Below are 24390 nucleotides of genomic sequence, written 5' to 3' on the forward strand. Positions count from 1 at the left end.
AAAGTTAATTGCCATTATCTTTAGAATATACCAGAAATAATAATAATAAAAATTATATTCGTTCGTATATATATATAAATATTATATTTATAGATAAAAATTCATCGAAATGTAGAAGAAGATGATATAATAAAATAAAATAAAATAAAATGATTGAAAAAAAAAACAAAAAATGTTTCCATCAATTTTCTTCTCAATGTGTACATAAAACTATATATATATATATATACAAATATATATATATATATATATATATATATATATATATATATATATATGTATATATATAATAATAAAATTTTATTGATCCAATGAAATTATGTACAAAAGAGCTTGTAGTCTTAATATAATAAAATTAGATAATAAAAGAGGACCGACAATTGAGATTATTTTTTTTTTGTTTTGTTTCTTTTAAGCACAATATTATTAAAACATAACAATCATTAATAATATAATTATGAGATAAAAACAGTCAGCAATAAAAGAAGATATATTACAATGCTGAACATTTTGCTATTATTGTGTTTTTTTTTTCATACATTACAATTACAAAATAATAATCCCAACGTTCAAATAAATGTTCACAAATTTTCTATGTTACACAAATTAACCAATTAATATTAATTGAAAAAATGTATCCGTCTGTCTGTGTGATGTATTGCGTGTGTATGTGGTATTTATATGGTTGTGTATGTGTGTGATCTTCCATATTCAACTATAATTGTCTAAGATGTCACACAGTGTATATGTACATAATTAATTTTATTCATCGAGCACATAGAATATTAATTCAAGCACGGTATGCGTATCCTGACTACTTTGAGCAGCCTTATGTAGAATTTGTATTAATTCATTATCAAGACTATTCATATAGATTGGTGGTAACTTTGCACCTTCACTACCAGCTTCATATCCAACCTATGTTCATTCATTAATATACTTGTTAAGAATAATTGTATTTTATATAACACCATCATATTTAATAATTCAATGAAGACTTACGTTATCCGGATGTATAGTAGTCCTAACACCAATTTTGGTAAGACCTGCTGTCGCTAAAAGATCTAAAAGTTTAACTAAAGCTGCACACGTTGCCCTCGCTATACTCTCCGATAATTTATTTATATCCATAGGATCGTGAACACCATTTGGATGATCGTCCGACTGCACATTGAATTTGTTTGTTTGTTTGTTTTGTTTGTTTAATATAGTATCAAATAAAATGAATAAAATATTAAACATACTTTGATAATGAAAACTTCAGTCCAACGAATGAATCTACTGGTTCCTCTGTAATCTGTAGCATTATGAACTCTTATAGAAGGTACGCCATCCATTAATTGTCCATCGATAGGACTCTTAACTCTGTCAATTTAAATATATATATTTCATGAAAAATGAATTTAAATTGAAAACAACGTTCTACATGCTATTAATGAAAAATATCTAATTAGTCTTACCCTAGATTAAATTGTACGTCATTTTCTACCCATTTGATATTTACAGTTTCATCCGGCTCAGTCGCACCTTGACGACCACAACCGATAGAAAAATCATGCATATTTTTAAGAGCTGCTTTTAAAGCTTCCATTTTTTCTGGCATTATTTCTACCATTAAACCATCTTCTACTATACTAGATTTAGCTGACAATCCCATCGATGACTTTAATGCACCGTTTATGACAATGAAACTTGCTCCAGTTACTGTAAATAAAATGTTTATACGTTCATTATAGATTTTGTTGTTATTGATGTTATTATAAATGTGATTAAACAAGTTGTACCTGTTCGTGGTTTATTTTGAATATTAATAGCTTGAGTTTGATAACTGCTTTCATCTCCTGTATTAGTTTGTATACATACTAGATGGGAATCTGCAGTTATACTAAAATTCGAAGCAAATGCCAAAACATGATCGTTAGAATTATTTAGACCTTTAATAACTTGATCATATCTATTTCTGGGAAACATAACATCTGTCGTTCTATTTTTCAAATGAATCGTTAATCCCCTGACACCTGGCAATGTGTATCCAAAATTTCGAAAATCCGCTAACACTTTCATAACTGTATGTCCTATTTCGAAATAAAGTGCATCACGAAATCTAACTGAGACTAAGGGACATGGATAGTAACGATATTCAGCACCAAGACGTAATACAAGACGTAATGGAAATACTTTAGCCCATGGTGTTTCCCATCTGATTAGAAAAAAAAAAAATATATATATATATATCAATTGATGTATCATTAAATATTATTTGTTTTATTGATGTTAATTTAATTATAAATAATTATATTTTAAGACATACCTATGAATTAAAAGACCTACTAGAAATGGTGACGGTGGTAAAACAATTTTTTGTAAACATTGTAAAGTTTGTCGAATAAATAAAAATCCTGCGTGTTCGCGAGAGCCCAAAAGATTGCCGCCACCTTGATGTATCGAAACGGAAAGTTCTGTCATCGTATTTCCTATACATGTATTGATTGTAATATAAAATATTAATAAAATAATTTGTAAAGAACATAATCTTTAGATACAAACAAAATAATATGCAATATCAACCTTTCGTTGCTTCTATATAAATATGATTAATATACATAAGAAGATCTTTCGGTATTTGCGTTTCATCGGGTAAAGTTTCTAATAATAATATAATTTCATCTTGACCAACACAGGCCAATCCTTTAGAAGTAACATTCCAACATATTCTGTTTACACAGCAACTTACTAAAAAAAAAAAAAAAAAAATCAATTCACAATAATACTATTTTTGTTCCAATTAAACAAATTCATTTTTCAACTTACAATTTGTTATTTTAACATACGCGTAAAGATTCTTGTTAATAGCAAACATTACTGGTGGTTCGCATTCATTTTTCAACGTTCTGTAAAGTAGATCCTGGTCGTTCACATTGTGATAAGAAATTTCTAAAAATATAATAATATGAAGATTACGATAATTAGAAAATTATCAATTAATATTTTCAATTATAATATTTTTACTTACGTCCTTTATGTATGGTAACTGTTGGTGGTAACAAATTAGGATCCTGTGGTATGTAACTATTAGTATTTGGGTCCAAAGGTAATAGGTTTTGTTTTTTACTTCCACTGGATATCGAAGAGGTGTCGGATGCAGATACTCGTTTGCTCCCTGTTTTCCGATAAGGTGGTTTTAAATCCCAAGATGAATCTAGTTCTGTCAGGTCACATCCAGGCCTTATTCCTATGTTTAGTTATTTGGGTGTGAAAACAAAACAAAAAGGATGGGGCAGGATTGTTAAAATAAACGAGTATTTAAGAAAAAACTAAAGTCAGAAAAGAAAAAAAATATATATGATGTGTATGTATGTGTATGTGTGGGATTAACATAAATAAGACAAACAAAAAATAGAATAATCAACTTAATATAAATGGATGGAATATTTCAATACGTGAATGATTTTGGGATTATATTTTTGCACGAGTTATATAATTATACGTACACCACACGTTTCTAAAATTACTAACAATAATTACAAGATTGATTCAAAGTCAATCGTTTCTTGTTTCAGACGTTCAACTAAATAATATATTCATATTAATAATAATTAGATAAAATAGTATGATTATTTAATACGAATTAAACTCACCATCGCTAAACATGACGGACTTAGATCCTTCCGAACGCTGCTTTGTACTACCTTCCCTTTTAAGAACACCAACAGGCACCATCACTGTTGGTGGTGGCGGCGGCAATCCACCTGCTAGTTGCTGTAAAGGTGGTATAGTTGAACAATATTCCATAGGATTATTTGGATTAGGTGGTCTTCCCTATAATCATTTATAAAATAATCCTACTATTAGCAATAAGTTATTCTTTTCTATTTAAAAAAAAGGATGCACTCCAAGTATAACATATCTATATGAAAATTGTAGGATTACTATATTTACAATCTTGATCATGCTACCTCCCTATACTTACTTGAGGAGAGTTAACATCGCTATTGTTACCATAATTTACGCAATTTGTAGGCCAATTACTTGTCTCGTGTTGATTTTCAGCTACGATAAATAAACAATAAGATTATTGATATATTTTTTAGAAATATATTGAAACAAACAAATCATTTACCTTTCATTAAAAGTTGATAACAGGCAACGCAGACTCTTGAATGGATATTACCTTGATATTCCAATCTGTATTTCATATTACAACATTTGCTACAGAGTACCTACAATAGTGTAACAATAAATGTCTAACGATAAAGTATGTAAATTACATTTCGTATAAATAATAAATGTACCTTTCCACAAGCACGACAATGATGGCGTCGTTTAAGCACAGTAAATTTGATATCACATAACATACAACTAGAAGCATCACTATCAGGAATCCAGAAGGGTGGTTCTTTACCAAGTATTTTAATTGACTCTGTTAAAGTACTTTCTGTAAGATCTGTTGTTGTTGTTGTTGTTGTTTCTCTGCTGTTATTAACATTATTTCCTTCATTTTCCGACGTACCTTGTTGCTTAGAAGCGTTACTAGGAGAATCTGTATTTAATTGAAATTCATGAATTATTTGTTACACATTTAATGTTTGAATTTAATAATATATCATGTATATATATATATATATATACATATATATATACCTGTTGCAGGATGATCATTCATACTAACTGTTGAAGCAATATCTAAAGTTTGTGGACGAACAGCTTTACTTCCTCCTTCATTATTTTCTGTATTATTTTCTATGCAAATGTCTGTACTTTTTGGTTGTATATCTGTACATATATTAACGATATCGTTTAAAGTTTTATTACCTTGTAACTTATGACTTTTGTCTTTGGTATCATAACTAGTATTACCAAGTATTTGTATTTCGCTAATTTGATTATTATTTTGTTCCGAAGATGAGATTACATCTTTATTATTTTGTATCGTACACGTATTACTTTGAATTACAGATTGTTGAACAATTTCTTCCGATTGTTGTTTGGATTCATTATTATCAATTCTAATAATACGTACATCATCTTCAGAAGATGACCAACCACATTCAGTTTCGTTTGTTGCTTGATTTTTGATTTCTGTATCGTTAACATATTCTACATTATCTACAGGTTTATCCAAATTTGTAACTATTACATTATTATCACTTTGCGTTTGTATTTGTTGTCCTTCTTTATTTACAGAAATAATTGTTGTAAAATTATTCGTATTTTTCCTCAAATATTTATCATCGTGTAAAATATTATCAGATACTTTTTCCTTTATATTATTTATATCTTGATCGTCGTTTTTATTTACCGAACTTCTTTCAGAATACTTATCCGTTGTAACTTTGATTTCTTTTTCTACAAATTGGCTATTGTCAATTTTATTAATTGCTAAATGGATTTGTTGTTTATCGTCTTTAGACTCTTCGTAAGAAAACGTATTATTACTTGTATTGTTCTCAATTGTATTCTTATATCCTTCGGATAACAAGGCATTTTGTGGATTTACTGCACCTTCCGTTAAATTTTCTTCTATCTCTAATGTCTCTAAATATTTATTTAATTCTTCTTCCGACAAATCATCGTTAATATTATTAAAACCAATTGGCTTTTGTACAGAATGTACAAGATTCTTTGACTCATGAGAATTCGATGGTAATGCATTCATATCAATGTCATGAGATTCATTAATTTTCTCTACAGTTACTTCATTAGAAATATTTGTTGCTTCAGTTTGAACTATCATATTAGTATACAATTCATCTGTTAATTTACATGCATCATCTAATTCTGAAAGTACACTTTCCGAAGCACTATCATTCATTTTCTTATCTTCAAATACACGAATATGTTCATATTGAATATTCTCTTTATATGATTGAACAATTGGTTCTTTTTTATCTGTATCAATATCATTATCTGTTTGTTCACTTTTATATTCCATATTTACACTTTTAAGATCCTCTTGACTACTTTCTACATGTGATTTTAGAGCTTGTGATGTATCCGCATTAACAAATTGATTTGTATTTTCTATAATATCTTGATTCATGGATAAAACAATACTTGTTTCCACATCATTGCGTACTTCTTCGACTATCTTACTTTTATCTGTTGTTACTTTAGTTACATTGTGATCAATAACTTCAGTATTTATATTAGATACAATTTTATCTTCAGTAATGATATCAGTTTGTTTCTTAGGCCTAATCTCTTGTTGTTTGTCCAACATACTGTCTACATAATCCAAACTTATAGTTGGTGCATTAATATATTCATTTAAACTATTAAATACATTGCTAACGGTAGGCTTGATATTTGGTTGATTTAATTTTTTATCATATCTGTTTTGTAAAAGTTGTTGTTGTTGTTGTTGTTGATTGTTATTACTATTTTGTTGTTTAGTTAATAACGTCTGCGACGTGTTATTGTAAATGGTGATAGAAATAGGTTCAGGATCTTGATGATAAATAGATTGTTTGTGTGTAACTTTATGATCACTTGTAGAATTTTCAGCATGAAAGTGATTTATCGAGTCGTTACATTTTCTAATCGTATCATCCTTGTGATAATTATTTTGAGATAAAATAACGCTCTTGTCGTGCGATGATTTACTCTCTGCAATAACATTAATTTTATTCTCATGTTTTCCACCAAATGACAATACTTCAAAGTTTTGAATTAATTTTGCACCATCAACGCTGGGTACATTGCTGGACGAAGATTCTATGCCACACCGATCAACATTTAATGTTGCATTGGTTATGGGAGATGTTACAGATGCTATTTGTTCTGCACAATCTGAAAAATTCAATATATTATTTTAATTACGACGTTGTATCAAATATCAAAGTATACGTATAAGAAAAAGTATGCTTGTATAAAATCTGTATTGCAATTGTCATTAATCAACGATAATTTAATTTAATAAAATTGACAATGAATTTAATTGGTTTTCATTAAGTAATTACAAAGAAATTAATTGAAATAAGAATAAATCATTTGTTAACATTTTTATTACCTTCATTAAATTCGAAGTCGTCAAGAACTTTGTCCAAATCAATAGCAAATTTCTCCATTGTATAAATCACTGCTTTTTATAGGATTAGTACCATGTAGAAAACAGGTTTAGAAGATTTTTGATAGTAAAACATGTAGTAACAGTGTCAAAGGCGCAAGTACGATGTACACTGATACTCGATACGTGTATATGAATGTATATATGTACGTATGATGTATGTGCATATATATGTATATATATATTAATTTTTTTGTAAACACATATGTGAAGAGATAATGAAGAATATTATTTCTTGATAATGTATGTCCTAAAGTCAAACTTTTTATTATTACAATGATAAATAAACTTTCTGAATTATAAAACGTATGTGTGTGTCCATATATGTATATATATATATAAAAACAAAAATAAAAATAAAAAAACAAATATAACAAATATTACAGTCCAATCTTCTTTTATTCTTTTAAAACACTTCTACTCGTTCGATAAGAAAGTGAAAAATATCATTTTTATATTGTCAAAATTGTTATTGCACAATGAAACTGTTGAATTTTGATAATTGAACATTAATGACTTCAGCATCACGTGGACTATTTCTCAATATTAAATATAATGGTAACCTATTTACGTTGTCAACTGTCATTTTACAGCGGTTGTCATTATACTGTACAGCTCACTATTATACCACTTAGTTAGGTCATCCCGTACTGTCTACCATGACGCCAAATCGTGCGAATTCGTACGAACTCGTGTGAACTCGCTGTAACTGCGACTGCGCAATCGTGTAACCTGCGCTGTAATCTCGTGCTCCACATTGGCGCTAAATTTAAATTATTGTTTATTATTATAGGTGTTAAAACGTAAATATGTTATGTAAGTGATATATGTATCTAATCAATAAATTAAGATAAAAATAATCAAATTTTTTGTGTAGACCATTTTTTAAACAGTAAAAAATATTAAATTGTACGGGAAAATATACAAAACAATATTCACAAATATTATTATATACAAAATGATTCTTTTACCATTAAGGATTCTACTCCTATATATACGTATATAACATTTTTCTTTTTCTGTGTATGTTAATATAATATAAATTAAAAAAAAAAATGTATATGCTACATTTAAATATTTTCAAAAATGTTTACAATAAATCGTTTTATATTTATTATATATTTAATTAACTCTATAGTGATAGAAATCCATAATCAGGCGACTGATATTGATTCCAGAACATAATGTAATTATATATATTATTAACATTATTGGTAGAGCGGAAAAAATGATGTGTGTCTTGTGAAGTATTTCAACACCTAAAAAAGGAAATATGTTTAATATTATACTTGTATAAAATATTTAAACAATGAACATATAAATATTGTATTACTCACTTGTATATCCCAAAAAAGTAATGTATATGTAATATATAACGGATATAAACCAAAGCGTATTACCAACGAATCGTGCACCAAAAACATTTGAATTTACGAGGCCTACAAAATTGTTTAATTGTTTTTAACATAACACATATAATGAAATTATTCTTGCTTTTAATTACAATATATAAATTCACAGATAATCTTACCATTATATATAAAAAGTTGTAATATGTGAAGTATTATTAAAGGTGGAAAGAAAGCATTCAAGTGAATATCAAATGCGTATCCCCACTCGACGTCCTGACTTCTATCAATTCTTAAATACCGATTAGTTACAAACCTATATATATATATATATAATAAAAATGTTTTAATATAAATAAAGAATGCTGATACTTAGACTTAATATATGCATTTGAATAAAACCTACCAAAAAACAGTAGCTACTAATAAACCAACACCAATGTAATCAACAAAAATCATATAAAGTAAAAGCCTTAGAAATTGGAGAAAACCTAATCCCAAAACTATGGCAATACCAACTGCTGACACGCACAGCCAACATGTCAATAATACTAAAAATGCTGGATCATCTCTTGCAAATTGTGATTTTGTTTCTGAAAATGAATAATTTTAATTGATAAAAAAAAAAATAAATAAAATAATAGATTATTATTTTTAATTGATTTAATTTAATATAAAAACACTTACGTTTTCTACTTTGAAAATTTCTATAAACCTTTTGTGGTGCTGTAAACAAAAAGATCATTTGCCATAAAGCAAATTCAAAATCCATTTGTTCAAATTTTAATAACTTCCTCAAGTATTTGTAACATTTGGTAGCAGCACTAATACAATTATGTCTGTAATATAATAATAAACATTAATTATTTTCATGAAAATAATAAATAAATAAATAAATAAATGAATGAATGTCATACCTATATGTAACTGGTGTTGGTAACGATGATCCTACGTCTACTAAAATTGGGGATGTACAACGACTTGTTGGTGGAGAAGTTGAAAATTTCATTTTGATTATTAATTATAATATCCAATTGTTATTTTTCTTTAACTTCTGAAAAAAAAATATAATAAATTATTAACAATTAATTTGTTATATTGTCTCATTAATAATAATGAAAAAAAAAGAATTACTTTTATTTTATTATACTGTAAGCAAGAATATAACAGATTGTATAGCATAATTTGTTTACAAACGTTGTCTCTCTCTCTCTCTCTCTCAGGATGTTTCCAATCACAAACAAACAAACAAAAAAAAAAAAATAAATTGAACAGAAATAGAATCATTTGAATCAAGAGAACGTTAGATATATTTCTATTGTAAACGTAATCGGTCGTATTATTTTTAAAAAGTCAGATAAACGAATATATTATTATATCAACATATTTATAATTAATTGAAAAGTATAGTACGTAAAATTAACGAGTCAAAATGTTTTGGGGTTTAATATTGCATCCAAATCAAAAATATTCTCTAAAATTTGAAATGTCGCTCCATATATCTATGGCAGTTGTAGATATTTCAACTATCAATAATCAGATAGTAAATGTGATTGCATCTAAAGATAATATTAATTTTTTAATATGTACCTTATCAAGTAAATCTAATTGGCAAACACCACTTAATTTGAATTTTGAAAAAGGATCTAAAATATCTTTGTTTTGTACTGGTAAAAATGATGTACATTTAACTGGATATTACAAAGACAATCAACAAAGTAATAAAGAAATAGAAAACGTAGAAGCAAAAGAAGAAAATGAAAAACAAGTTCAAAAGAAATATGTATTAGTAGATGATAAAAAACTTAAAAGAAAGGCTACATTTTCACCTGCAATTATTAAAATAAAACGAATGAAATGTGAAAATAATGAAATCTCAGCAAATAGCACAAGTAAGGATACTACTAAAGATAAAGAAGAGGAACAAGAAGAAGGTGAAGAAGGTGAAGAAGGTGAAGAAGATGAAGAAGATGAAAACAAAAACGAAGAAGAGGAAGAAGAAGAAGAAGAAGGTGAAGAAGAAGAAGAGGAAGAAGATGATGATGGATATGATAATGATGAAGATGAAGATGAAGATGATGATGGTGATGGTGATAATTATTATGTTGAAGATGATGATGATAATGAGGATGAAGATGAAGATTATGATGTTCGTAAATTGAGGTCAAGTAAGAAAACTATTGATGATTCTAAGAATAAAAAAAAAAAATTAAATTCCTATAATAAAAGTGAATGTGATTGGTAGTTAAAAAGAAAATGTGTAAAAAAAAAAAAAATAAAAATATAAAGAAGTAGACATTAAAAGGAAAAATAAAAATCAACAACAAGATAAAATGGAAGAGAAAATGATGTCTAAAAGTAAAAGGGATAAAAAGAGGAATGGCTCTTAAAATAGTTCGTTAGTTTTCATTGTCTTCTTCTGCTGTTATGTTTTTCTATTTCTTTGTTACCTTGCTGATTGATTTTCTTTGTAATATTCAGTTAAGTGTACACTATTTGTACCAGTACAAAAGAAAGATACTTTAGATCCTTTTTCAAAATTCAAATTAAGTGATGATTGCCAATTAGATTTACTTGACAACAGGATACATATTAAACAAATTAATATTATCTTTAGATGCAATCACATTTACTATATGATTATGGTTAGTTGAAATATCTAAAATTGTCATAGATATATGGAACATTTCAAATTTTTCATAATGTTTCTGATTTGGATGCAATATTAAACCCCAAGAGCCATTCTCTTTTTATCCCCCTTTTATTATTAGGCATCATTTCTTCTTTCATTTTATCTTGTTGTTGATTTTTTTTATTTTTCCTTTTTAATTTTTACTTCTTTATCTTGTTGTTTTAAAATTAAGACTGTATTTAATTATTAATTTTCAGATATAAGTATGTGATATTTATCATGTTTGAAATTTGCAGAAAGTGTATTTTTTATAAATTATTATCAAATATTGTATTGAAATAAATAATACTTTTAAATAAACTACTGAAAATCAAATATATATACGACATATTACGTTCATTATTTGCTATCAGATAATTCATATAACTTACGTGTACAAATTTTGTAAAATTCATTTAGATATAACCTTAATTTGTATCACACGTCAAACGTCAAACAATATTAATATGACAATTAATTTTCATTGATTTATTATTATACTTACATATAATTCATATTTTCATTTTTTTTTCTTATAATATTAATTTCTCTTATCTGAGTTAATGCGTACCGGGATTTTTGTATAGTTGGACAACCGATGATGCAGTTGATATATTTATTATGATTGGATGACTTGATAGAAGAAATTTCTTGCTACAAAAACGAATTGTCAAAATATGTAAGATTCCACGTGTCATTAATACATTCAAGCGTAAAACTGTTAGAATTTTATTAATTTATTAAAATTTAATGTAAAATTAAATGATTAGAAATACGTTTTTATTTTTGATCAACATTATTTACATATTTTTACGAATTTCGATGTTTTATAATGTAAAGATAGATGTGCTCGAATCGCTACCGCTACTACTAGCTCTCTCTGGCGGTTTAATTGAGAAACATTGATAAAATTAAGCTCTACTATATAAAATAAAAATAAAGTTTTGTGTATAACAATACCTGTATATATATATATATGATGTAATTATTAATAGTTTGATGTAATATGAAAATGAATATTTATTCTATTAAATTGTTATATAGCTACATTTTTGACAATATACATAGCTTCGTTATCACATCCAAATAATAAACTGGATTTATCAATGTCAATACTGTTTATTGGTTTATGCATAACGCAACAGAGCGATGTAACATTGATATTACTATTTGTTCCTATTGTATTTAACCAATGAGTATCCGTTGAATCTAAAATGAAAATTACTATATAAATATGACATATATATATATACATATATAAGGAAATATATTGATAAAGAAATGTCTCTAAAATGACCTAATCTAAGTTTGGATTGTTGTGAATTGTTCCAATGCCATAATTCACCACTGGTCGAACATGTAAATAAATTTTCTGGTCTATCTGGATGAAACATTATTTCGCTCACTGCTCTTGCATGAGCGTTAAGCTGTGATATGGGATAAGTATGATGTCTTAAATCCCATACAGTTAAACTACCATCGCCACCACCTGCAACTATTATATGCCTCTGTGTCGGATGATGTGCGATACTCATAGCTTCGGTCTGAAAAATATTGTATTTAATTATTTGATGTTTTAAGAAAATTATATTAACTATAATCACAATTAAAATATCAAATGTATGCAATACTTTAGTCTCATCGGAAAGCATGAAGGTAGTTGCAGGTATATCTTGATCATTTCTTAAATCCCAAACTTTCATGTGTCCTCTCAAATTGCCTGTTAGTATTTCACTATGTCGTAAAAAGTCAACGCAATAAATTGAACAGCTATCTGCATTCTCTGAAAATAAATCAAGTTTAACGATAGGTAACTACAATTTTTGTATATGTGTATATTTCGTATAACAACTAATATTTACCAATTACTCTAACCGGTTTCTTTTGTGTAGTTGTTAGAAGATTTATTCTACCATCTTCACCTACAGAAACTATATCTTGTTCAAAGTTAGAAAGTGCAGTGCATGGAGCGTAATCTGACGTTCTATATAAATGAAAATAAATCATAGGAATGAATCTCTCTCTGTATCAAGTATAATATACTTAATAACTTACTGAAAATTATGTAAAAATTCCCATGCCATGTGTTCTTTAAACTGAGGAACTGGGTTCTCTTGAATTTGCAATAATCTGACTGAGCCCAAGGATGATGATGCCACAAAAAAGTTACTGTTTATGAACTACAAAATAAATATAAATATCAATTTATATTAAGCAATGTTTATTGTATATTTAATATTAAAATACCTTTATTTCTGTGACATCACCAAGGAATGAATATTCAGATACAACAACTGGATATGTTTCATCGTCATCATTTGTTGTAAGAGACCAATGAGTTATTTTGTTTACCTAAATATTACAATAAAACGTTATTAATAATTTATTAATTATTTTCATTATAAAATCACTCAAGTGATATCAAAATTTAGGTTATGTGTTAACCATACATACTGGATCATCCCAACTGCCGGTCAAAAAACTTTTCATTTCTGCAAATTCTTCTCGTTTCCATCTTATCTTTGATATCTTTTGAGAAATAAACGTTCCTTGCACATTTTCACTCATCTTTTAAAATATACTTTATGTCAAAATTTCAATAAAACAAGAATACTTATACGGAGTTATAAATCACGTCTACGCGCTAAGAAGATACCCGTCATTCTGAAGTTAAAGAGTACAATATGAATGAATTTGACACAATACATTTAAATATTGTTAACCATCTTTCAATTATTCTTTTCATTTATATATAAAAATACGTTATTTAAATGAGTTCGTGTTAATGAAAAAAGAAAACAGAAAAAATGGTTTCCCGCGCTCGCGCCATTTTGACGCAAGCGATTAAATTCAATGAAATCTATTTTTGTTGACTCCAGCTTCATCATCATCATCATCATCATCATCATCTTAGAAAGCTAGAAATTCTATTAGAGTTAAATGATTCCACAACGTTGAACCATTCGTAATGTCAGTAATTGTAAAATATTTCATATTATTTATTTATTTTGTAATATTTCATTCAACTTTCGTTAGTGCAATCGAATCACTTTCAACAAATGGTAAATATGATCAAATTGAAAAAAAAAAAAAACAATACAAAAGAAAAATTATATTATAATTGATATTAAAAAATATTGCACGCGTATTTACAGTTGATATTGAAAATAATTTAACGGAGGATGATAATATCATCGAAACGCAATATGCAGTTTGTAAAATTTCGACGGAAGAATTAGTGGCAAATGCACGTGCAACAGTAACGAAAGTTCTCACAGGAGCCTGTAACGCGAGTAAGATTGAATCCGATTATAATTTAATTTATCATTTTACAGGGTTTATATTTTTTATATAATTAATTCTATATAAACGATTTTTTGTTTTTATTATTATTTTTTTTTTTCAGAAAATATAGAAGAGAAATTTAAGAAATTAGAGAAACATTTGTCCGAAGAATTGCAAGAGATCAAAGTACTACTTCGTACGTTGATGAAAGAACGTGATACTTTTTCGAAAATTAATGATCATACAATTCCTCGAAATAACGAATTAAACGTTAAATCGGATAACAGATTATTTAGTAACAATCATAAACTTTCTCCAAGACAATACGAGATTAACGAATTTAATAATACGATCACAACGAATGGTCAGTCACGAAAGACCAAATGTTTACTTATTTTTTATTACAAATTATTTATATGAAATATTTCAAAAAAAAAAAAAAAAAAAAAAAATGTTTGACTTTTTACAGAATCTTCGAAAATCTTTACGTATTATTGGGAAGTAAGAGATTTCAATGAGAAACTTTCGAAATGGGATAGAACACGTTCCGAACGTAGTTCAACATTTTACGTAGGTCAACCTGGTTATGCGATGTATTTAAAAATTGTACCGAAATATTTTCCAGATGGTACAATTTTTATAAGCGTCAGTTTAACCCGTGGTTTTTACGATTCCTACGTAAAATGGCCATTTTATTATAAAATTCAATTATCGGTACGAATGTTTGAATAAATTTCAATTTTCACTTATACAATTAATAGATTTATGATCATTTATATAATATGTTTATTGTGAAGATTTTAGATCAGTCATTAGGAGAATGGCAAGAGGATAGACCATCTCGAATTTGGGATCCAAGTGAACTTTGTACGGAATATTTTTGGAAACGGCCTGCTCCGATTGGTGAACCGGATAATCCAGAATGCGTTGGATTAAGTATCCCACGAAATATTATACTTTCTAAATTATCTTTTCCTTTTCCTACTACTACAAGTCAATATCGTTATATTTGGAATGATAGTATATTGATAAAACTTCTTATTTATTTGTAATTATTATACTTATCAATCATTTGTACGATTTTCGATAGAAGATAAGATATCCGTTGTCTTTTGTTTTACAACATGAAATTCATTTATTATTATTGTTGTTCACAGATATAACACATCTTTTTACGTTAAATACGTTATTACGTATAAAAGCATAATTAATTATATCAACGATACAGAGATAACATTCTTAATTATATTTTCATATATATATATATATATTCATTTGATAAAAAATCATTATTAACAAAATTCAACCATTTATATTATAAGCTGTTGGAGAATAAACCTTTTTTTTTTCTCTTTTGTTTGTTTGTTTGTTTTTTTTTTAATTGATATAATATCAAAATAATATAAAATATAAATGTAATACTAAGTATTGATATACATTTATTTATAAATATTATTAAATATTTTTTGAAACGATTTAATATTGTTCCTTGGCTCTCGATTGTTCATTTAATAAATCTACAGGTATATAATACTTATACTAATTTAAATCAGTCAATTAACTTCTTGTAATGTCAATTCTCGATCGGGAAAAACTAAAAAGTCCTGTGTTATCTCTGGAATCTCGTAATCATTAGTACCTCGTGAAACTACGGTTCGAATTTCTTTTGATGCTGCATTTATTAAAGCTTTGTAAATTGGTATTGGAACACGAATTCCAATTCCTTTCTTTGAATCGTAATACGGAGAATAAGTTGAAGTTCCATAATAACTTCGTTTTCTTCCACATCCTATAAAATGTTAGAAATAAATCATTATATTTATTGATGTATTTAGTGTTTATATCAAAAAAAAAAAAAAAAGAAATTATTAAAGTATTATATTGAATTGAATTTGATTAATGAAAGTTATTCTTACCGCTGAATGCATTGCAAAATGGTCTCTTCATTTTATACATTTTATCAGTTGTAAATGGGTTCGAAATATCGCGCTGAAATCGATCAAAACAATTTGTTTTTTTTTTTTTTATATATAAATACAGAAATTAAAATATCAAATTTTACTATTTAACAATTTACCTCATTGTCTGTTCCTTCTATATTTTCTATCCATATTAAAAATATCAATGGTAGTATGTACAAAAGGTAGCCAATTACCTAAAAAAAATTAAATTTGTAATATTCAAACAAATATAGAAAAAAAATTTAACAATTAATAATTCTTGAAAATTGCTGATACGAAGACAATGATGTACTCCAAGTATTTAAAAAAAAAAAAAATAAAAAAAAATAAAAATATAAATATTGACGATCCAAATAAATGAAAAAAAAAAAAAAAAAAAATCAATTGTCTTTATCAAAGGGAGAATTAGAATGATAAAAAAGAAATAAAAAATCATTGATAAAATGATATAATAAATATTATTAATATTATAATCCTATAATCGCAAATAATTCCTATTATTACGTAACTCAAATAAAGTGGAAATGTTAAACGTTACATAATCAATTTTGTGCTTTGTTTAATTAGAGATTAAAATTAATGCTAAACGTTTTATCATAAAAGGAATGATTGGAGAGTATCTATGTATTAATTAAATTTACATATTTCTCGAATAATATATTGTCCAAATTTAAGGAGAAATTATTTATCGAAAAACTAATTGAATAATTTAATTTTGTGAAATTTGTAATACGAGATAGTTTAACAAGATGCATTCTAAACTATTATTTGTTTTTTTTTTTTTTATTTGATCTCTTTTGTTTATAAATGTTCTTATTAATATTTAAATTTATAATTTTTAACATAATTATTTTTTACAAAATAAAATATAAAGAGAATAGAACAAAGTTATTAACGCGAAGAAACTGTCGTCTTACATTTTGACACGTCATTAAAAACGTATCAATGGAAAAGATCAATTAAGTATATCGATTAATATATAAATGTTATGTAAAGATAATAATAATAAGTATATATATATAAATCATTTTTATAAAAAGAATATTTAATATTAAATATTTTTCTTCAAAGTATTTTGATAAAAGTGAAATATGTTCAATGGGAGATTAAAAATAACGAAGAAAATATTCAAAAGTAATACGTTTTTCATCTTATAATAGATATATATTTTTCTAAAAGGATTATTATATACCTTTTATGTCATCCCATAATAAATATATCGATACAAAGAATTGAAAAGAATTTGTTGACCGTTTACATTTTGTTAAATCGCCCCCACACGTGTTGCATAACTTAAATCGTAATAAAAATCATTTTATTTGTTAAATAATACCAGTTAATTATTTTTTTTTTTTTTTTTTTTAGTAAATGTTGAACAAATTGAAACAAACAATTCTTTCTAGAATAAGAGATATGTGTTTATAAAATTGTTTTAATATAATATGTCTTCTTCGTAAATTTGGACAATTCTCAAAAATAGCATTGTTTAAAGTCAACAGGTGTAGCAGTAACAAAAGTTAAGATTAGAAGATTAAAAAAAAAATCAATTGAAATAATTCAAACAACAAATAATTTCATTAGAAAATATTAAATGTAAAAAATCAAATGCAAGATGTTGCTCCATAAATTTATAAACCGGAAGTTAGATAAAATTGTAAAAAAAAACATCATCTCTATAGTATACTGTAAATTACATTTAAATCTAATATACTAATATTAAATCTAATTTATTATTATCTAATGATATAATATAATTTATAATTAAATATTTTTATTATTATTATTATTATAATTTATTATTATCTAATATATTAATATTATATGTAATAATAATAATAATAATAATAAAATAATATAAAAAAAAAAACTATTCTTTTTAATTATAAAAAGATATCAAATTATTAATTTAAAACAATAAAACAATAAAAAAAAAAAGAAACAAATATAAAATGTAAGTACGTACCTTCATTTTGAAATTTTTTGTATAAACTTCTACCGTCTTACTTAATATTCTTTATTTTTATTTAAAAATTATTATTCAAGAGCAAAACAAAAAAAAAATAAAATGATTAATACTCGATTAAGAAAAGAAGTAACTTCTTAATAAGAATTATAAGATTCTCCGTGCACGAAGGATGCCAAGGGTTAAAGTGTGTTTGAGGACAAAATCGGTGCGCGCTTGCTCTTCAAATATAATCCCCTCTCTTCAATGAAAATAGAAGAAACATGAGAGTAAACATTAGAACGCATGACCGTAAAACAACGTATACTATATATACACAATTTTCTTACAGAGAAATACGTATTTTATGATTTGCATTTGAAGGAGAATTGTATACAAACGCATAAGCTTATAGGGTTGTTGTTTCACTTGCGGTTATCCTTAAGATGCATACAACTGGGGGAGGAGAAGGAGGAGGAGGAGGACGGGAGAGTTGAAATACAAAATATCATTCCTCGTAGATCTTCCTTGCAATTTCATCTTTCGTTCTAAATCCTAAATAAGTTTAGTTTCTACTTGATAGAATATTCTCAAGGCTAAGAAATGCTAATTTTTCTACTGCAATGCAATAAGAGAAAGATTAGTTGAGAAAGATTGATCGTTCGTGTTGCATAAATTATAAATATATATATATATATATATATATATAAATATATAAACATATCAAAATATTAAATATTATATGTCTAATCTTAACAAGTTATATTTAATGGTGTATTATAATTGTCGACAAATGTTTTACTTAAACTTAAATGTTTTTATATTAAAAACAAAAAAGAAGAAAAAAAACAACAACAACAAGAAGGTGAATTAAAAGCGATCGAATAATCGATAACAAGAAACCGTGAAAAAAAAAAAAGAAGGAATAAAGTCGATAATAGTTTGAGGTAATTCATAGAAAAAAAAGGACTGGAGTTAAGTACTTACATCGTTCGTACATCAGAACCCGCTGCGTTACGATAAGGTCGTTCACACCCTTCAAATAATCGTGTGTCAATTTCTTTTTCGCATTTTAAAACAATTCATATATATATATATATATATTTATATGTGACGATTCAAATCTATATAAAAAAGAATTAAACAATTATTAACATACTAAATTACGCTTATTATTTTTGTTATATACTTTAACCCTTTGTACTCTCTTGAGATGATACAATCGATCACTATTCGGTTTAACAGCATAATTTGAATAATAACAATATTTATTTAGATTTTATTTTGGTAATACCATTTAATGAATATTTTAAACAATAAATTCAATGTATAAAACAATTGGCAATCTTTAATCTTAAATATGTCGTTTACATGCAATGATTGAATGGCGGCCTGTTACTTCGTATATAAAGTATTTTATTTGTAAAAAAAATTAACCCGAGTTGCTGGTTTGCTAAGAAAAAAAGGGCAAAAGTGCAAAGGGTTAATATAATATGAATATAATATAATATATAAATAATTTATAATTTATAATTTACCTATATATCTAAGAAATAATATCTTATATCATAAAAGATGTCTTATGTCGATATTATTGTAATAATTACTTCAATTTCAACAAATTTCTTTTTAATAGTAATTATCAATTTTTAATATAACTTTATTTACACATTAATAAATAAATTTATCGAACGGAGAATGACAGATAGATTTTTCCTTTGAAAATAACAAAATTTGAATGAAAGAAAACAAATGGCGCTGGTAGTCTGAAGTATGCAACTAATGGTAAGGAAGAACGTAAAGCGGGAAATTTGAAATGTTTGAATTCAAATTCGATAATTCAATAGTTAATAGTTCAATCATTCAAATAGTTATAATAATAATAATAATTATTATTATTATTATAGCATGCGTTTTAAATAATTTATTTAATATTTATTGTTTAATAATAAATCTTGAAATAAATGCCAGTACAGATATATCATAATTATTAAATAGAGTTGTAAAACGAGGTAGATAAAATATTTATATATAATTATAATAATAATGTATAATGTATAGTTTATTCAAAAAGGTTTTTGTTTAAAATACATATAAATAAAAAATAAATGCTTCCATATAGAACATGCCATTATGCGATTCAGCTGTCTATCTGTCTGTCTGTATGTGTGTGATAATTATCGAGAGAATGTACTTTCGTGTAAAAAAAAAAAAATATGATAATTAAAATGAACTTTAGGCCACATTAAATTTACTGTATATTTTGTTGTTTTTGTTACTGTTTTGTTCTTATTGTTTTGTTTTTTTTTATACCGGCAGCAGAAGAGTTGCAAATTGAGTATTTAACAAGCACGTAAAAAAGTATTTAATTAAAATGTCACTCATTGTTTTAAAATAAAATCAAATGTATTATTATTATTATTATTATTGATTCATTAAAGAGGAAAAATACGCTTTATATTTTCGATTAATAATCATAAGTTATAAACATTCTTTTCACATAGCATAAGATTTAATAATGTGCTCTTATACTGCCTTATTTAATTAGTTTAATTGTGTAGTAGTAATTTTACAGAAACTTTAAGAAAATAGATAGAGATGTTAAATTTTATAAATTATTCATAACAAAGCGTATTCTAGTATGTATATTTTCATTTCTTGTTGTTGTTTTTTTTTCTCTTTTTCTTTCTTTCTTTTTTTCATTTCATTTTCTTTCTTTCTTTCTTTCCTTTTTATCATTCTTTTCTTTTTTTTGGTTTTTTTGGTTTTTTTTTTTGAATCGTTACAATGTAAATTGACAATATTTCAAGCTATAATCTCGCATACGTTTCTTTGCTTGCCTTATTATTATATACTTTTTGTTTGATGTGATGTTTATTATATTTTATTTTAATATTTTTATTTAAATTGAAAAATCATTTTTACTGCGAGGTGATTTCAACAGTAACGCAATTAATATTAATTCATATTACAATGTTTTCTTGTTTTTTTTTTCTTTCTTTCCTTTTCGCACAAATAAGTCAGAAGATAATTAATTCATGATATGACTAGAATATTTTTTACACTTCATACATTCGTTTATAGTCTTATGTGCAAAATTATAATAATAATAATATTAATAATTATAATAATAGTAATAATAATAATAGTAATAGTAATAATAATAATAATAGTAGTAAAAAACTGTAAGAATTACAATAAACTGTTAATACGTAGAGCTTTGGTTTATAGCATTTTTAGCGATATCATCCAAACGAGAGAAGGTAAATGCGATCATAGTATTGTTTTGTTTCTTAAGCTGCATGAGCTGTAAGTAGTGTAATTTATGTTATCGATGTATTTGTACTCAAAGTACTATCATTGATAAATACATATATATATATATCATTCTATATAATTATATTTTGAATTAAAAAAAAAAAAAAACAAAAAAACAGCTGCCTTCAAAAAGTCATATCGCATATCGAGAATAAAAACATTATTTTGTATATTATTTAAATATTATTAATCATTCGCAAAATCGATATTATAAAAGTTCGATCAAAATTAGTCAATCTTTTCTTTGTTCGTTTGAAAAATTTGAAGTATACATTTTAGAATTTTTAATTAATTAATTATAATCAAAACTGTATATATATATATATATATATATATATATATGTATATGCATTATTACATTGATATATCAAGATATAACAGATTTCTTTTAATTAATATAAATCTATATAAGCAAATAAAAATTATTTTGAAAAGCTGTATAAAATAATTGCACTACTTACAATAAATGCAAATTGATATACATATATATATATATATATATATATATATACTATAACATAGTAATATAATACATAAACGCGTTATATGTTTTATTTTCTAAACTTAGTGCGCGTTATGCGATAATACATATGTACGATTATAGTACATACGTATAATAAATTCCTTGGCTTAAAATGTCAAAAATTAATGAAATATTATTCATTGTAATTTAAAACTGTGCAGTGTCTGGCGCAAATGAAATTGTTGTTTGTTTGTTTTTTTTTTTTTTTTTTTTTTTGTTATAACAAGATCAATTTCCATTTGCGTCTAATTATTAATTAAAAATCATGTCTTACACGTCTGGAAGATATATCCTCTAACAGCTACTAAAATATCATATTGTATAGTTTTTTTTTTTTTTAAACTTCGATTAATTTGAAGTTTTATATCCAGAAATTTCATATACAATTATTAAATTTATCAAAATCATTGATATTCTAAGGTGTGTTCAATTAAAAAAAAAAAAAAAAAATAATGAAGGTTTTGATACAAATAGCATACAAAATTGACTGCAAACAACACCTCAGACATATTTTCAATCTTAATGAAACTTTGTATTGTTTAATTATTATACGAATATTAATAGAAATTTTTTTTTCTTTTGTTATTTTACCAAAAATTGTATAGAAAAAAGAAGAAGAAGAAGAAAGATTATCATATGTCTGATTGAAATTGAAAATTTGCTGCGTCTATGCTACAGTATGTACACCTAGCAAGCATTACTGTTTTTGTTAGAATATTTTCACCTATAATAAAAAATTCTTTACTCGTGGACTCGTCTTTTATATTATAATTTCTTCCAAAAAGTTCACACCGATTATATATATATATATATATTAACATGAACAAAATATGGCATATTCGGTTGTTGATTGATCGTTTAAAGATTAAAAAGCATATGGCACTCATAAGTCCTATCATTTTTTTTCTATTCTAAATTCTCTTTTTGGAATATAAAAAATAGCATGTTCACAATTGGAGAGGAATATATCTGTCATATCATCATCATCATCATCATCATCATCATCATCATCATCATCACACTACGTTACATTTGAAAATCTCTGTATACAGAGAGTGTGTTTTTTTGTTTGTTTGTTTGTTTATATTTTTAATATTTAAATGGTAATTGTTATACCATTGTTCAAATTTCTAGTTGAAATACAAATCAATCAATCAATCAATCAATCAAAAAAGTCTTTTTTTTGGTTTCAAAATTGTTTTAAAACTGTAAACACAGTGAACTTTATAGTAGCAAACGCCGACTCTTTTGCACCATCATTCTTTATATGGTTTTTTTTTTCGTTTTTTTTTTTTTTTCATTCATTTTAGTGCGAGTGCAATAGTTTTAAATCTATTAAGTATGTAAAAAAAAAAAAAAAAAAAAACGAAAGAATGTTATGGTTTTATATTTAAAATACATTGTGCTATTCTCTTTCTCTTGTAACTGTGCATAGCATCATATATATATCCTTATTCATCAATATTTCACATTATTTTCTTATTATTCCGTATTTATTTTGATTATTATTATTATTATTATTTTATTTTTCTTTATTTTATTTTATTTTTTTTTTTTTTGCAAAATAAGTAAGCTTATTTATATGAAAAATAATTCATAGGCTCTCAATAATGTTAATAATGTCTATAGCGTCAGATTGTATTCATGTAAAATATACACACGCACACAATCTGTACAATACTGTATCTATTACATGCAACAATGGAATTACAAAGTATGATATTTGATATATGTTTGCAATAAAATAATATTAATATATATATATATATATATATCCTTAATTTTTTAAATAATCAAAATACAATAAATATCAATATACACAAAATACGCTACAGTTCTGTTTCTCTTACTATTTCGTATCTTGATAAAATGTTTTTAAAATTGTAAACAATGAAATATTACCACGAAAGAATAATAGTAAAATTTGTGTTTGTTCAAAATATTAATATCTACAAAATTTTCATCGATTTAATGTCGAACTTATCGTTAGTCTTTTGTCTTGTTTTGTTTTTTTTTTTTTAATTTTTTTTTTTTTTTTTTTTCATTATTTACGTTAGAAATTTCTCGACAAGATTTTCAAAAATCACATTTAATAATTTTATTGCATACACAATTTTATTTAATTGATGTAAAAAAATTTGTTGTTGGTTTTGTTTTTGATTTGTTTTTTTTTTTTTTTTGTTCGATGCTATGGCACTGTTGTTTATTTATTTAAAACTATATATTGTGATACTAAATTTTTGTTCAACTTGTAAAATTTGTTAGTAGTATATTG

At 25.3% G+C, this 24390-nt stretch overlaps 5 protein-coding genes across 16 annotated transcripts; 1 reads left to right on the plus strand and 4 right to left on the minus strand.

Moving 5' to 3' along the window:
* Positions 1 to 493: 493 nt before the first annotated feature.
* Positions 494 to 8017, minus strand: Sara (Smad anchor for receptor activation). 8 transcript variants are annotated; one of them, XM_015328003.2, is made up of 16 exons: positions 7010 to 8017; positions 6682 to 6789; positions 4642 to 6606; positions 4293 to 4540; positions 4121 to 4220; positions 3971 to 4050; positions 3639 to 3819; positions 3014 to 3232; positions 2812 to 2934; positions 2569 to 2733; positions 2312 to 2474; positions 1785 to 2200; positions 1461 to 1704; positions 1245 to 1365; positions 1003 to 1164; positions 494 to 918 (listed from the first exon to the last, which is right to left on the minus strand). In XM_015328003.2, exons 1-16 carry the CDS (start codon positions 7065 to 7067, stop codon positions 763 to 765), a joined length of 4509 nt encoding a protein of 1502 aa, XP_015183489.2. In that variant the 5' UTR covers positions 7068 to 8017; the 3' UTR covers positions 494 to 762. The 8 variants fall into 8 exon arrangements, with proteins under 8 accessions (XP_015183489.2, XP_015183490.2, XP_089028535.1 ...); XM_015328004.2 differs by having other exon boundaries at positions 4642 to 4773; positions 4858 to 6789; XM_089172409.1 differs by having other exon boundaries at positions 3014 to 3160; positions 3639 to 3759; positions 4642 to 6789.
* A 138-nt stretch (positions 8018 to 8155) lies between these two features.
* On the minus strand, positions 8156 to 11918 carry Unc50 (Unc50 RNA binding protein). Of its 4 annotated transcripts, none has more exons than XM_089172410.1 (7): positions 11658 to 11918; positions 9333 to 9466; positions 9103 to 9254; positions 8822 to 9008; positions 8598 to 8731; positions 8404 to 8505; positions 8156 to 8325 (listed from the first exon to the last, which is right to left on the minus strand). In XM_089172410.1, exons 2-7 carry the CDS (start codon positions 9422 to 9424, stop codon positions 8189 to 8191), a joined length of 804 nt encoding a protein of 267 aa, XP_089028536.1. In that variant the 5' UTR covers positions 9425 to 9466; positions 11658 to 11918; the 3' UTR covers positions 8156 to 8188. The 4 variants fall into 4 exon arrangements, with proteins under 4 accessions (XP_089028536.1, XP_015183503.1, XP_015183502.1 ...); XM_015328017.2 differs by having other exon boundaries at positions 9333 to 9469; positions 11592 to 11917; XM_015328016.2 differs by having other exon boundaries at positions 9333 to 9469; positions 11658 to 11916.
* Positions 11919 to 12088: 170 nt separating this feature from the next.
* Positions 12089 to 13912, minus strand: LOC107070118 (nucleoporin Nup43). 2 transcript variants are annotated; one of them, XM_015328020.2, is made up of 7 exons: positions 13541 to 13909; positions 13334 to 13438; positions 13142 to 13266; positions 12949 to 13070; positions 12718 to 12869; positions 12384 to 12630; positions 12089 to 12295 (listed from the first exon to the last, which is right to left on the minus strand). In XM_015328020.2, exons 1-7 carry the CDS (start codon positions 13652 to 13654, stop codon positions 12123 to 12125), a joined length of 1038 nt encoding a protein of 345 aa, XP_015183506.2. In that variant the 5' UTR covers positions 13655 to 13909; the 3' UTR covers positions 12089 to 12122. The 2 variants fall into 2 exon arrangements, with proteins under 2 accessions (XP_015183506.2, XP_015183505.2); XM_015328019.2 differs by having other exon boundaries at positions 12384 to 12869; positions 13541 to 13912.
* A 96-nt stretch (positions 13913 to 14008) lies between these two features.
* On the plus strand, positions 14009 to 15486 carry LOC107070119 (uncharacterized). Its single transcript, XM_015328021.2, has 5 exons — positions 14009 to 14148; positions 14242 to 14379; positions 14493 to 14735; positions 14841 to 15085; positions 15169 to 15486. Exons 1-5 carry the CDS (start codon positions 14055 to 14057, stop codon positions 15421 to 15423), a joined length of 975 nt encoding a protein of 324 aa, XP_015183507.2. The 5' UTR covers positions 14009 to 14054; the 3' UTR covers positions 15424 to 15486.
* LOC107070084 (uncharacterized) lies at positions 15477 to 18501 on the minus strand. The gene is made up of 4 exons (XM_089172412.1): positions 18296 to 18501; positions 16449 to 16526; positions 16288 to 16360; positions 15477 to 16160 (listed from the first exon to the last, which is right to left on the minus strand). Exons 1-4 carry the CDS (start codon positions 18299 to 18301, stop codon positions 15925 to 15927), a joined length of 393 nt encoding a protein of 130 aa, XP_089028538.1. The 5' UTR covers positions 18302 to 18501; the 3' UTR covers positions 15477 to 15924.
* Positions 18502 to 24390: the final 5889 nt, after the last annotated feature.

The sequence above is a fragment of the Polistes dominula genome, unplaced genomic scaffold (genome assembly GCF_049000335.1).
Source record: "Polistes dominula isolate Pdom_NZ unplaced genomic scaffold, Pdom_raw_medaka contig_73, whole genome shotgun sequence".
NCBI lineage: Eukaryota > Metazoa > Arthropoda > Insecta > Hymenoptera > Vespidae > Polistes > Polistes dominula.

What these genes read in the sequence shown, in the direction of transcription:
- Sara (XM_015327998.2), bottom strand. Translation starts at nt 7,067, where the DNA reads ATGGAGAAATTTGCTATTGATTTGGACAAAGTTCTTGACGACTTCGAA. An exon ending in GTCCGTCATGTTTAGCGATG is followed by an intron (nt 3,233 to 3,638) that starts GTGAGTTTAATT and finishes AACTAAACATAG; the next exon opens with GAATAAGGCCTGGATGTGAC. An exon ending in GACGTACAATTTAATCTAGG is followed by an intron (nt 1,366 to 1,460) that starts GTAAGACTAATT and finishes TTAAATTGACAG; the next exon opens with AGTTAAGAGTCCTATCGATG.
- Unc50 (XM_089172410.1), bottom strand. Translation starts at nt 9,424, where the DNA reads ATGAAATTTTCAACTTCTCCACCAACAAGTCGTTGTACATCCCCAATT. An exon ending in AAATTTTCAAAGTAGAAAAC is followed by an intron (nt 9,009 to 9,102) that starts GTAAGTGTTTTT and finishes ATTCATTTTCAG; the next exon opens with AAACAAAATCACAATTTGCA. An exon ending in TTAGTAGCTACTGTTTTTTG is followed by an intron (nt 8,732 to 8,821) that starts GTAGGTTTTATT and finishes ATATATATATAG; the next exon opens with GTTTGTAACTAATCGGTATT.
- LOC107070118 (XM_015328019.2), bottom strand. Translation starts at nt 13,654, where the DNA reads ATGAGTGAAAATGTGCAAGGAACGTTTATTTCTCAAAAGATATCAAAG. An exon ending in CCGGCAGTTGGGATGATCCA is followed by an intron (nt 13,439 to 13,540) that starts GTATGTATGGTT and finishes TGTAATATTTAG; the next exon opens with GTAAACAAAATAACTCATTG. An exon ending in GAAACCGGTTAGAGTAATTG is followed by an intron (nt 12,870 to 12,948) that starts GTAAATATTAGT and finishes ATTTATTTTCAG; the next exon opens with AGAATGCAGATAGCTGTTCA.
- LOC107070119 (XM_015328021.2), top strand. Translation starts at nt 14,055, where the DNA reads ATGTCAGTAATTGTAAAATATTTCATATTATTTATTTATTTTGTAATA. An exon ending in CGAATCACTTTCAACAAATG is followed by an intron (nt 14,149 to 14,241) that starts GTAAATATGATC and finishes GCGTATTTACAG; the next exon opens with TTGATATTGAAAATAATTTA. An exon ending in TAATACGATCACAACGAATG is followed by an intron (nt 14,736 to 14,840) that starts GTCAGTCACGAA and finishes GACTTTTTACAG; the next exon opens with AATCTTCGAAAATCTTTACG.
- LOC107070084 (XM_089172412.1), bottom strand. An exon ending in TAGAAGGAACAGACAATGAG is followed by an intron (nt 16,361 to 16,448) that starts GTAAATTGTTAA and finishes GATCGATTTCAG; the next exon opens with CGCGATATTTCGAACCCATT. An exon ending in ATTTTGCAATGCATTCAGCG is followed by an intron (nt 16,161 to 16,287) that starts GTAAGAATAACT and finishes AACATTTTATAG; the next exon opens with GATGTGGAAGAAAACGAAGT.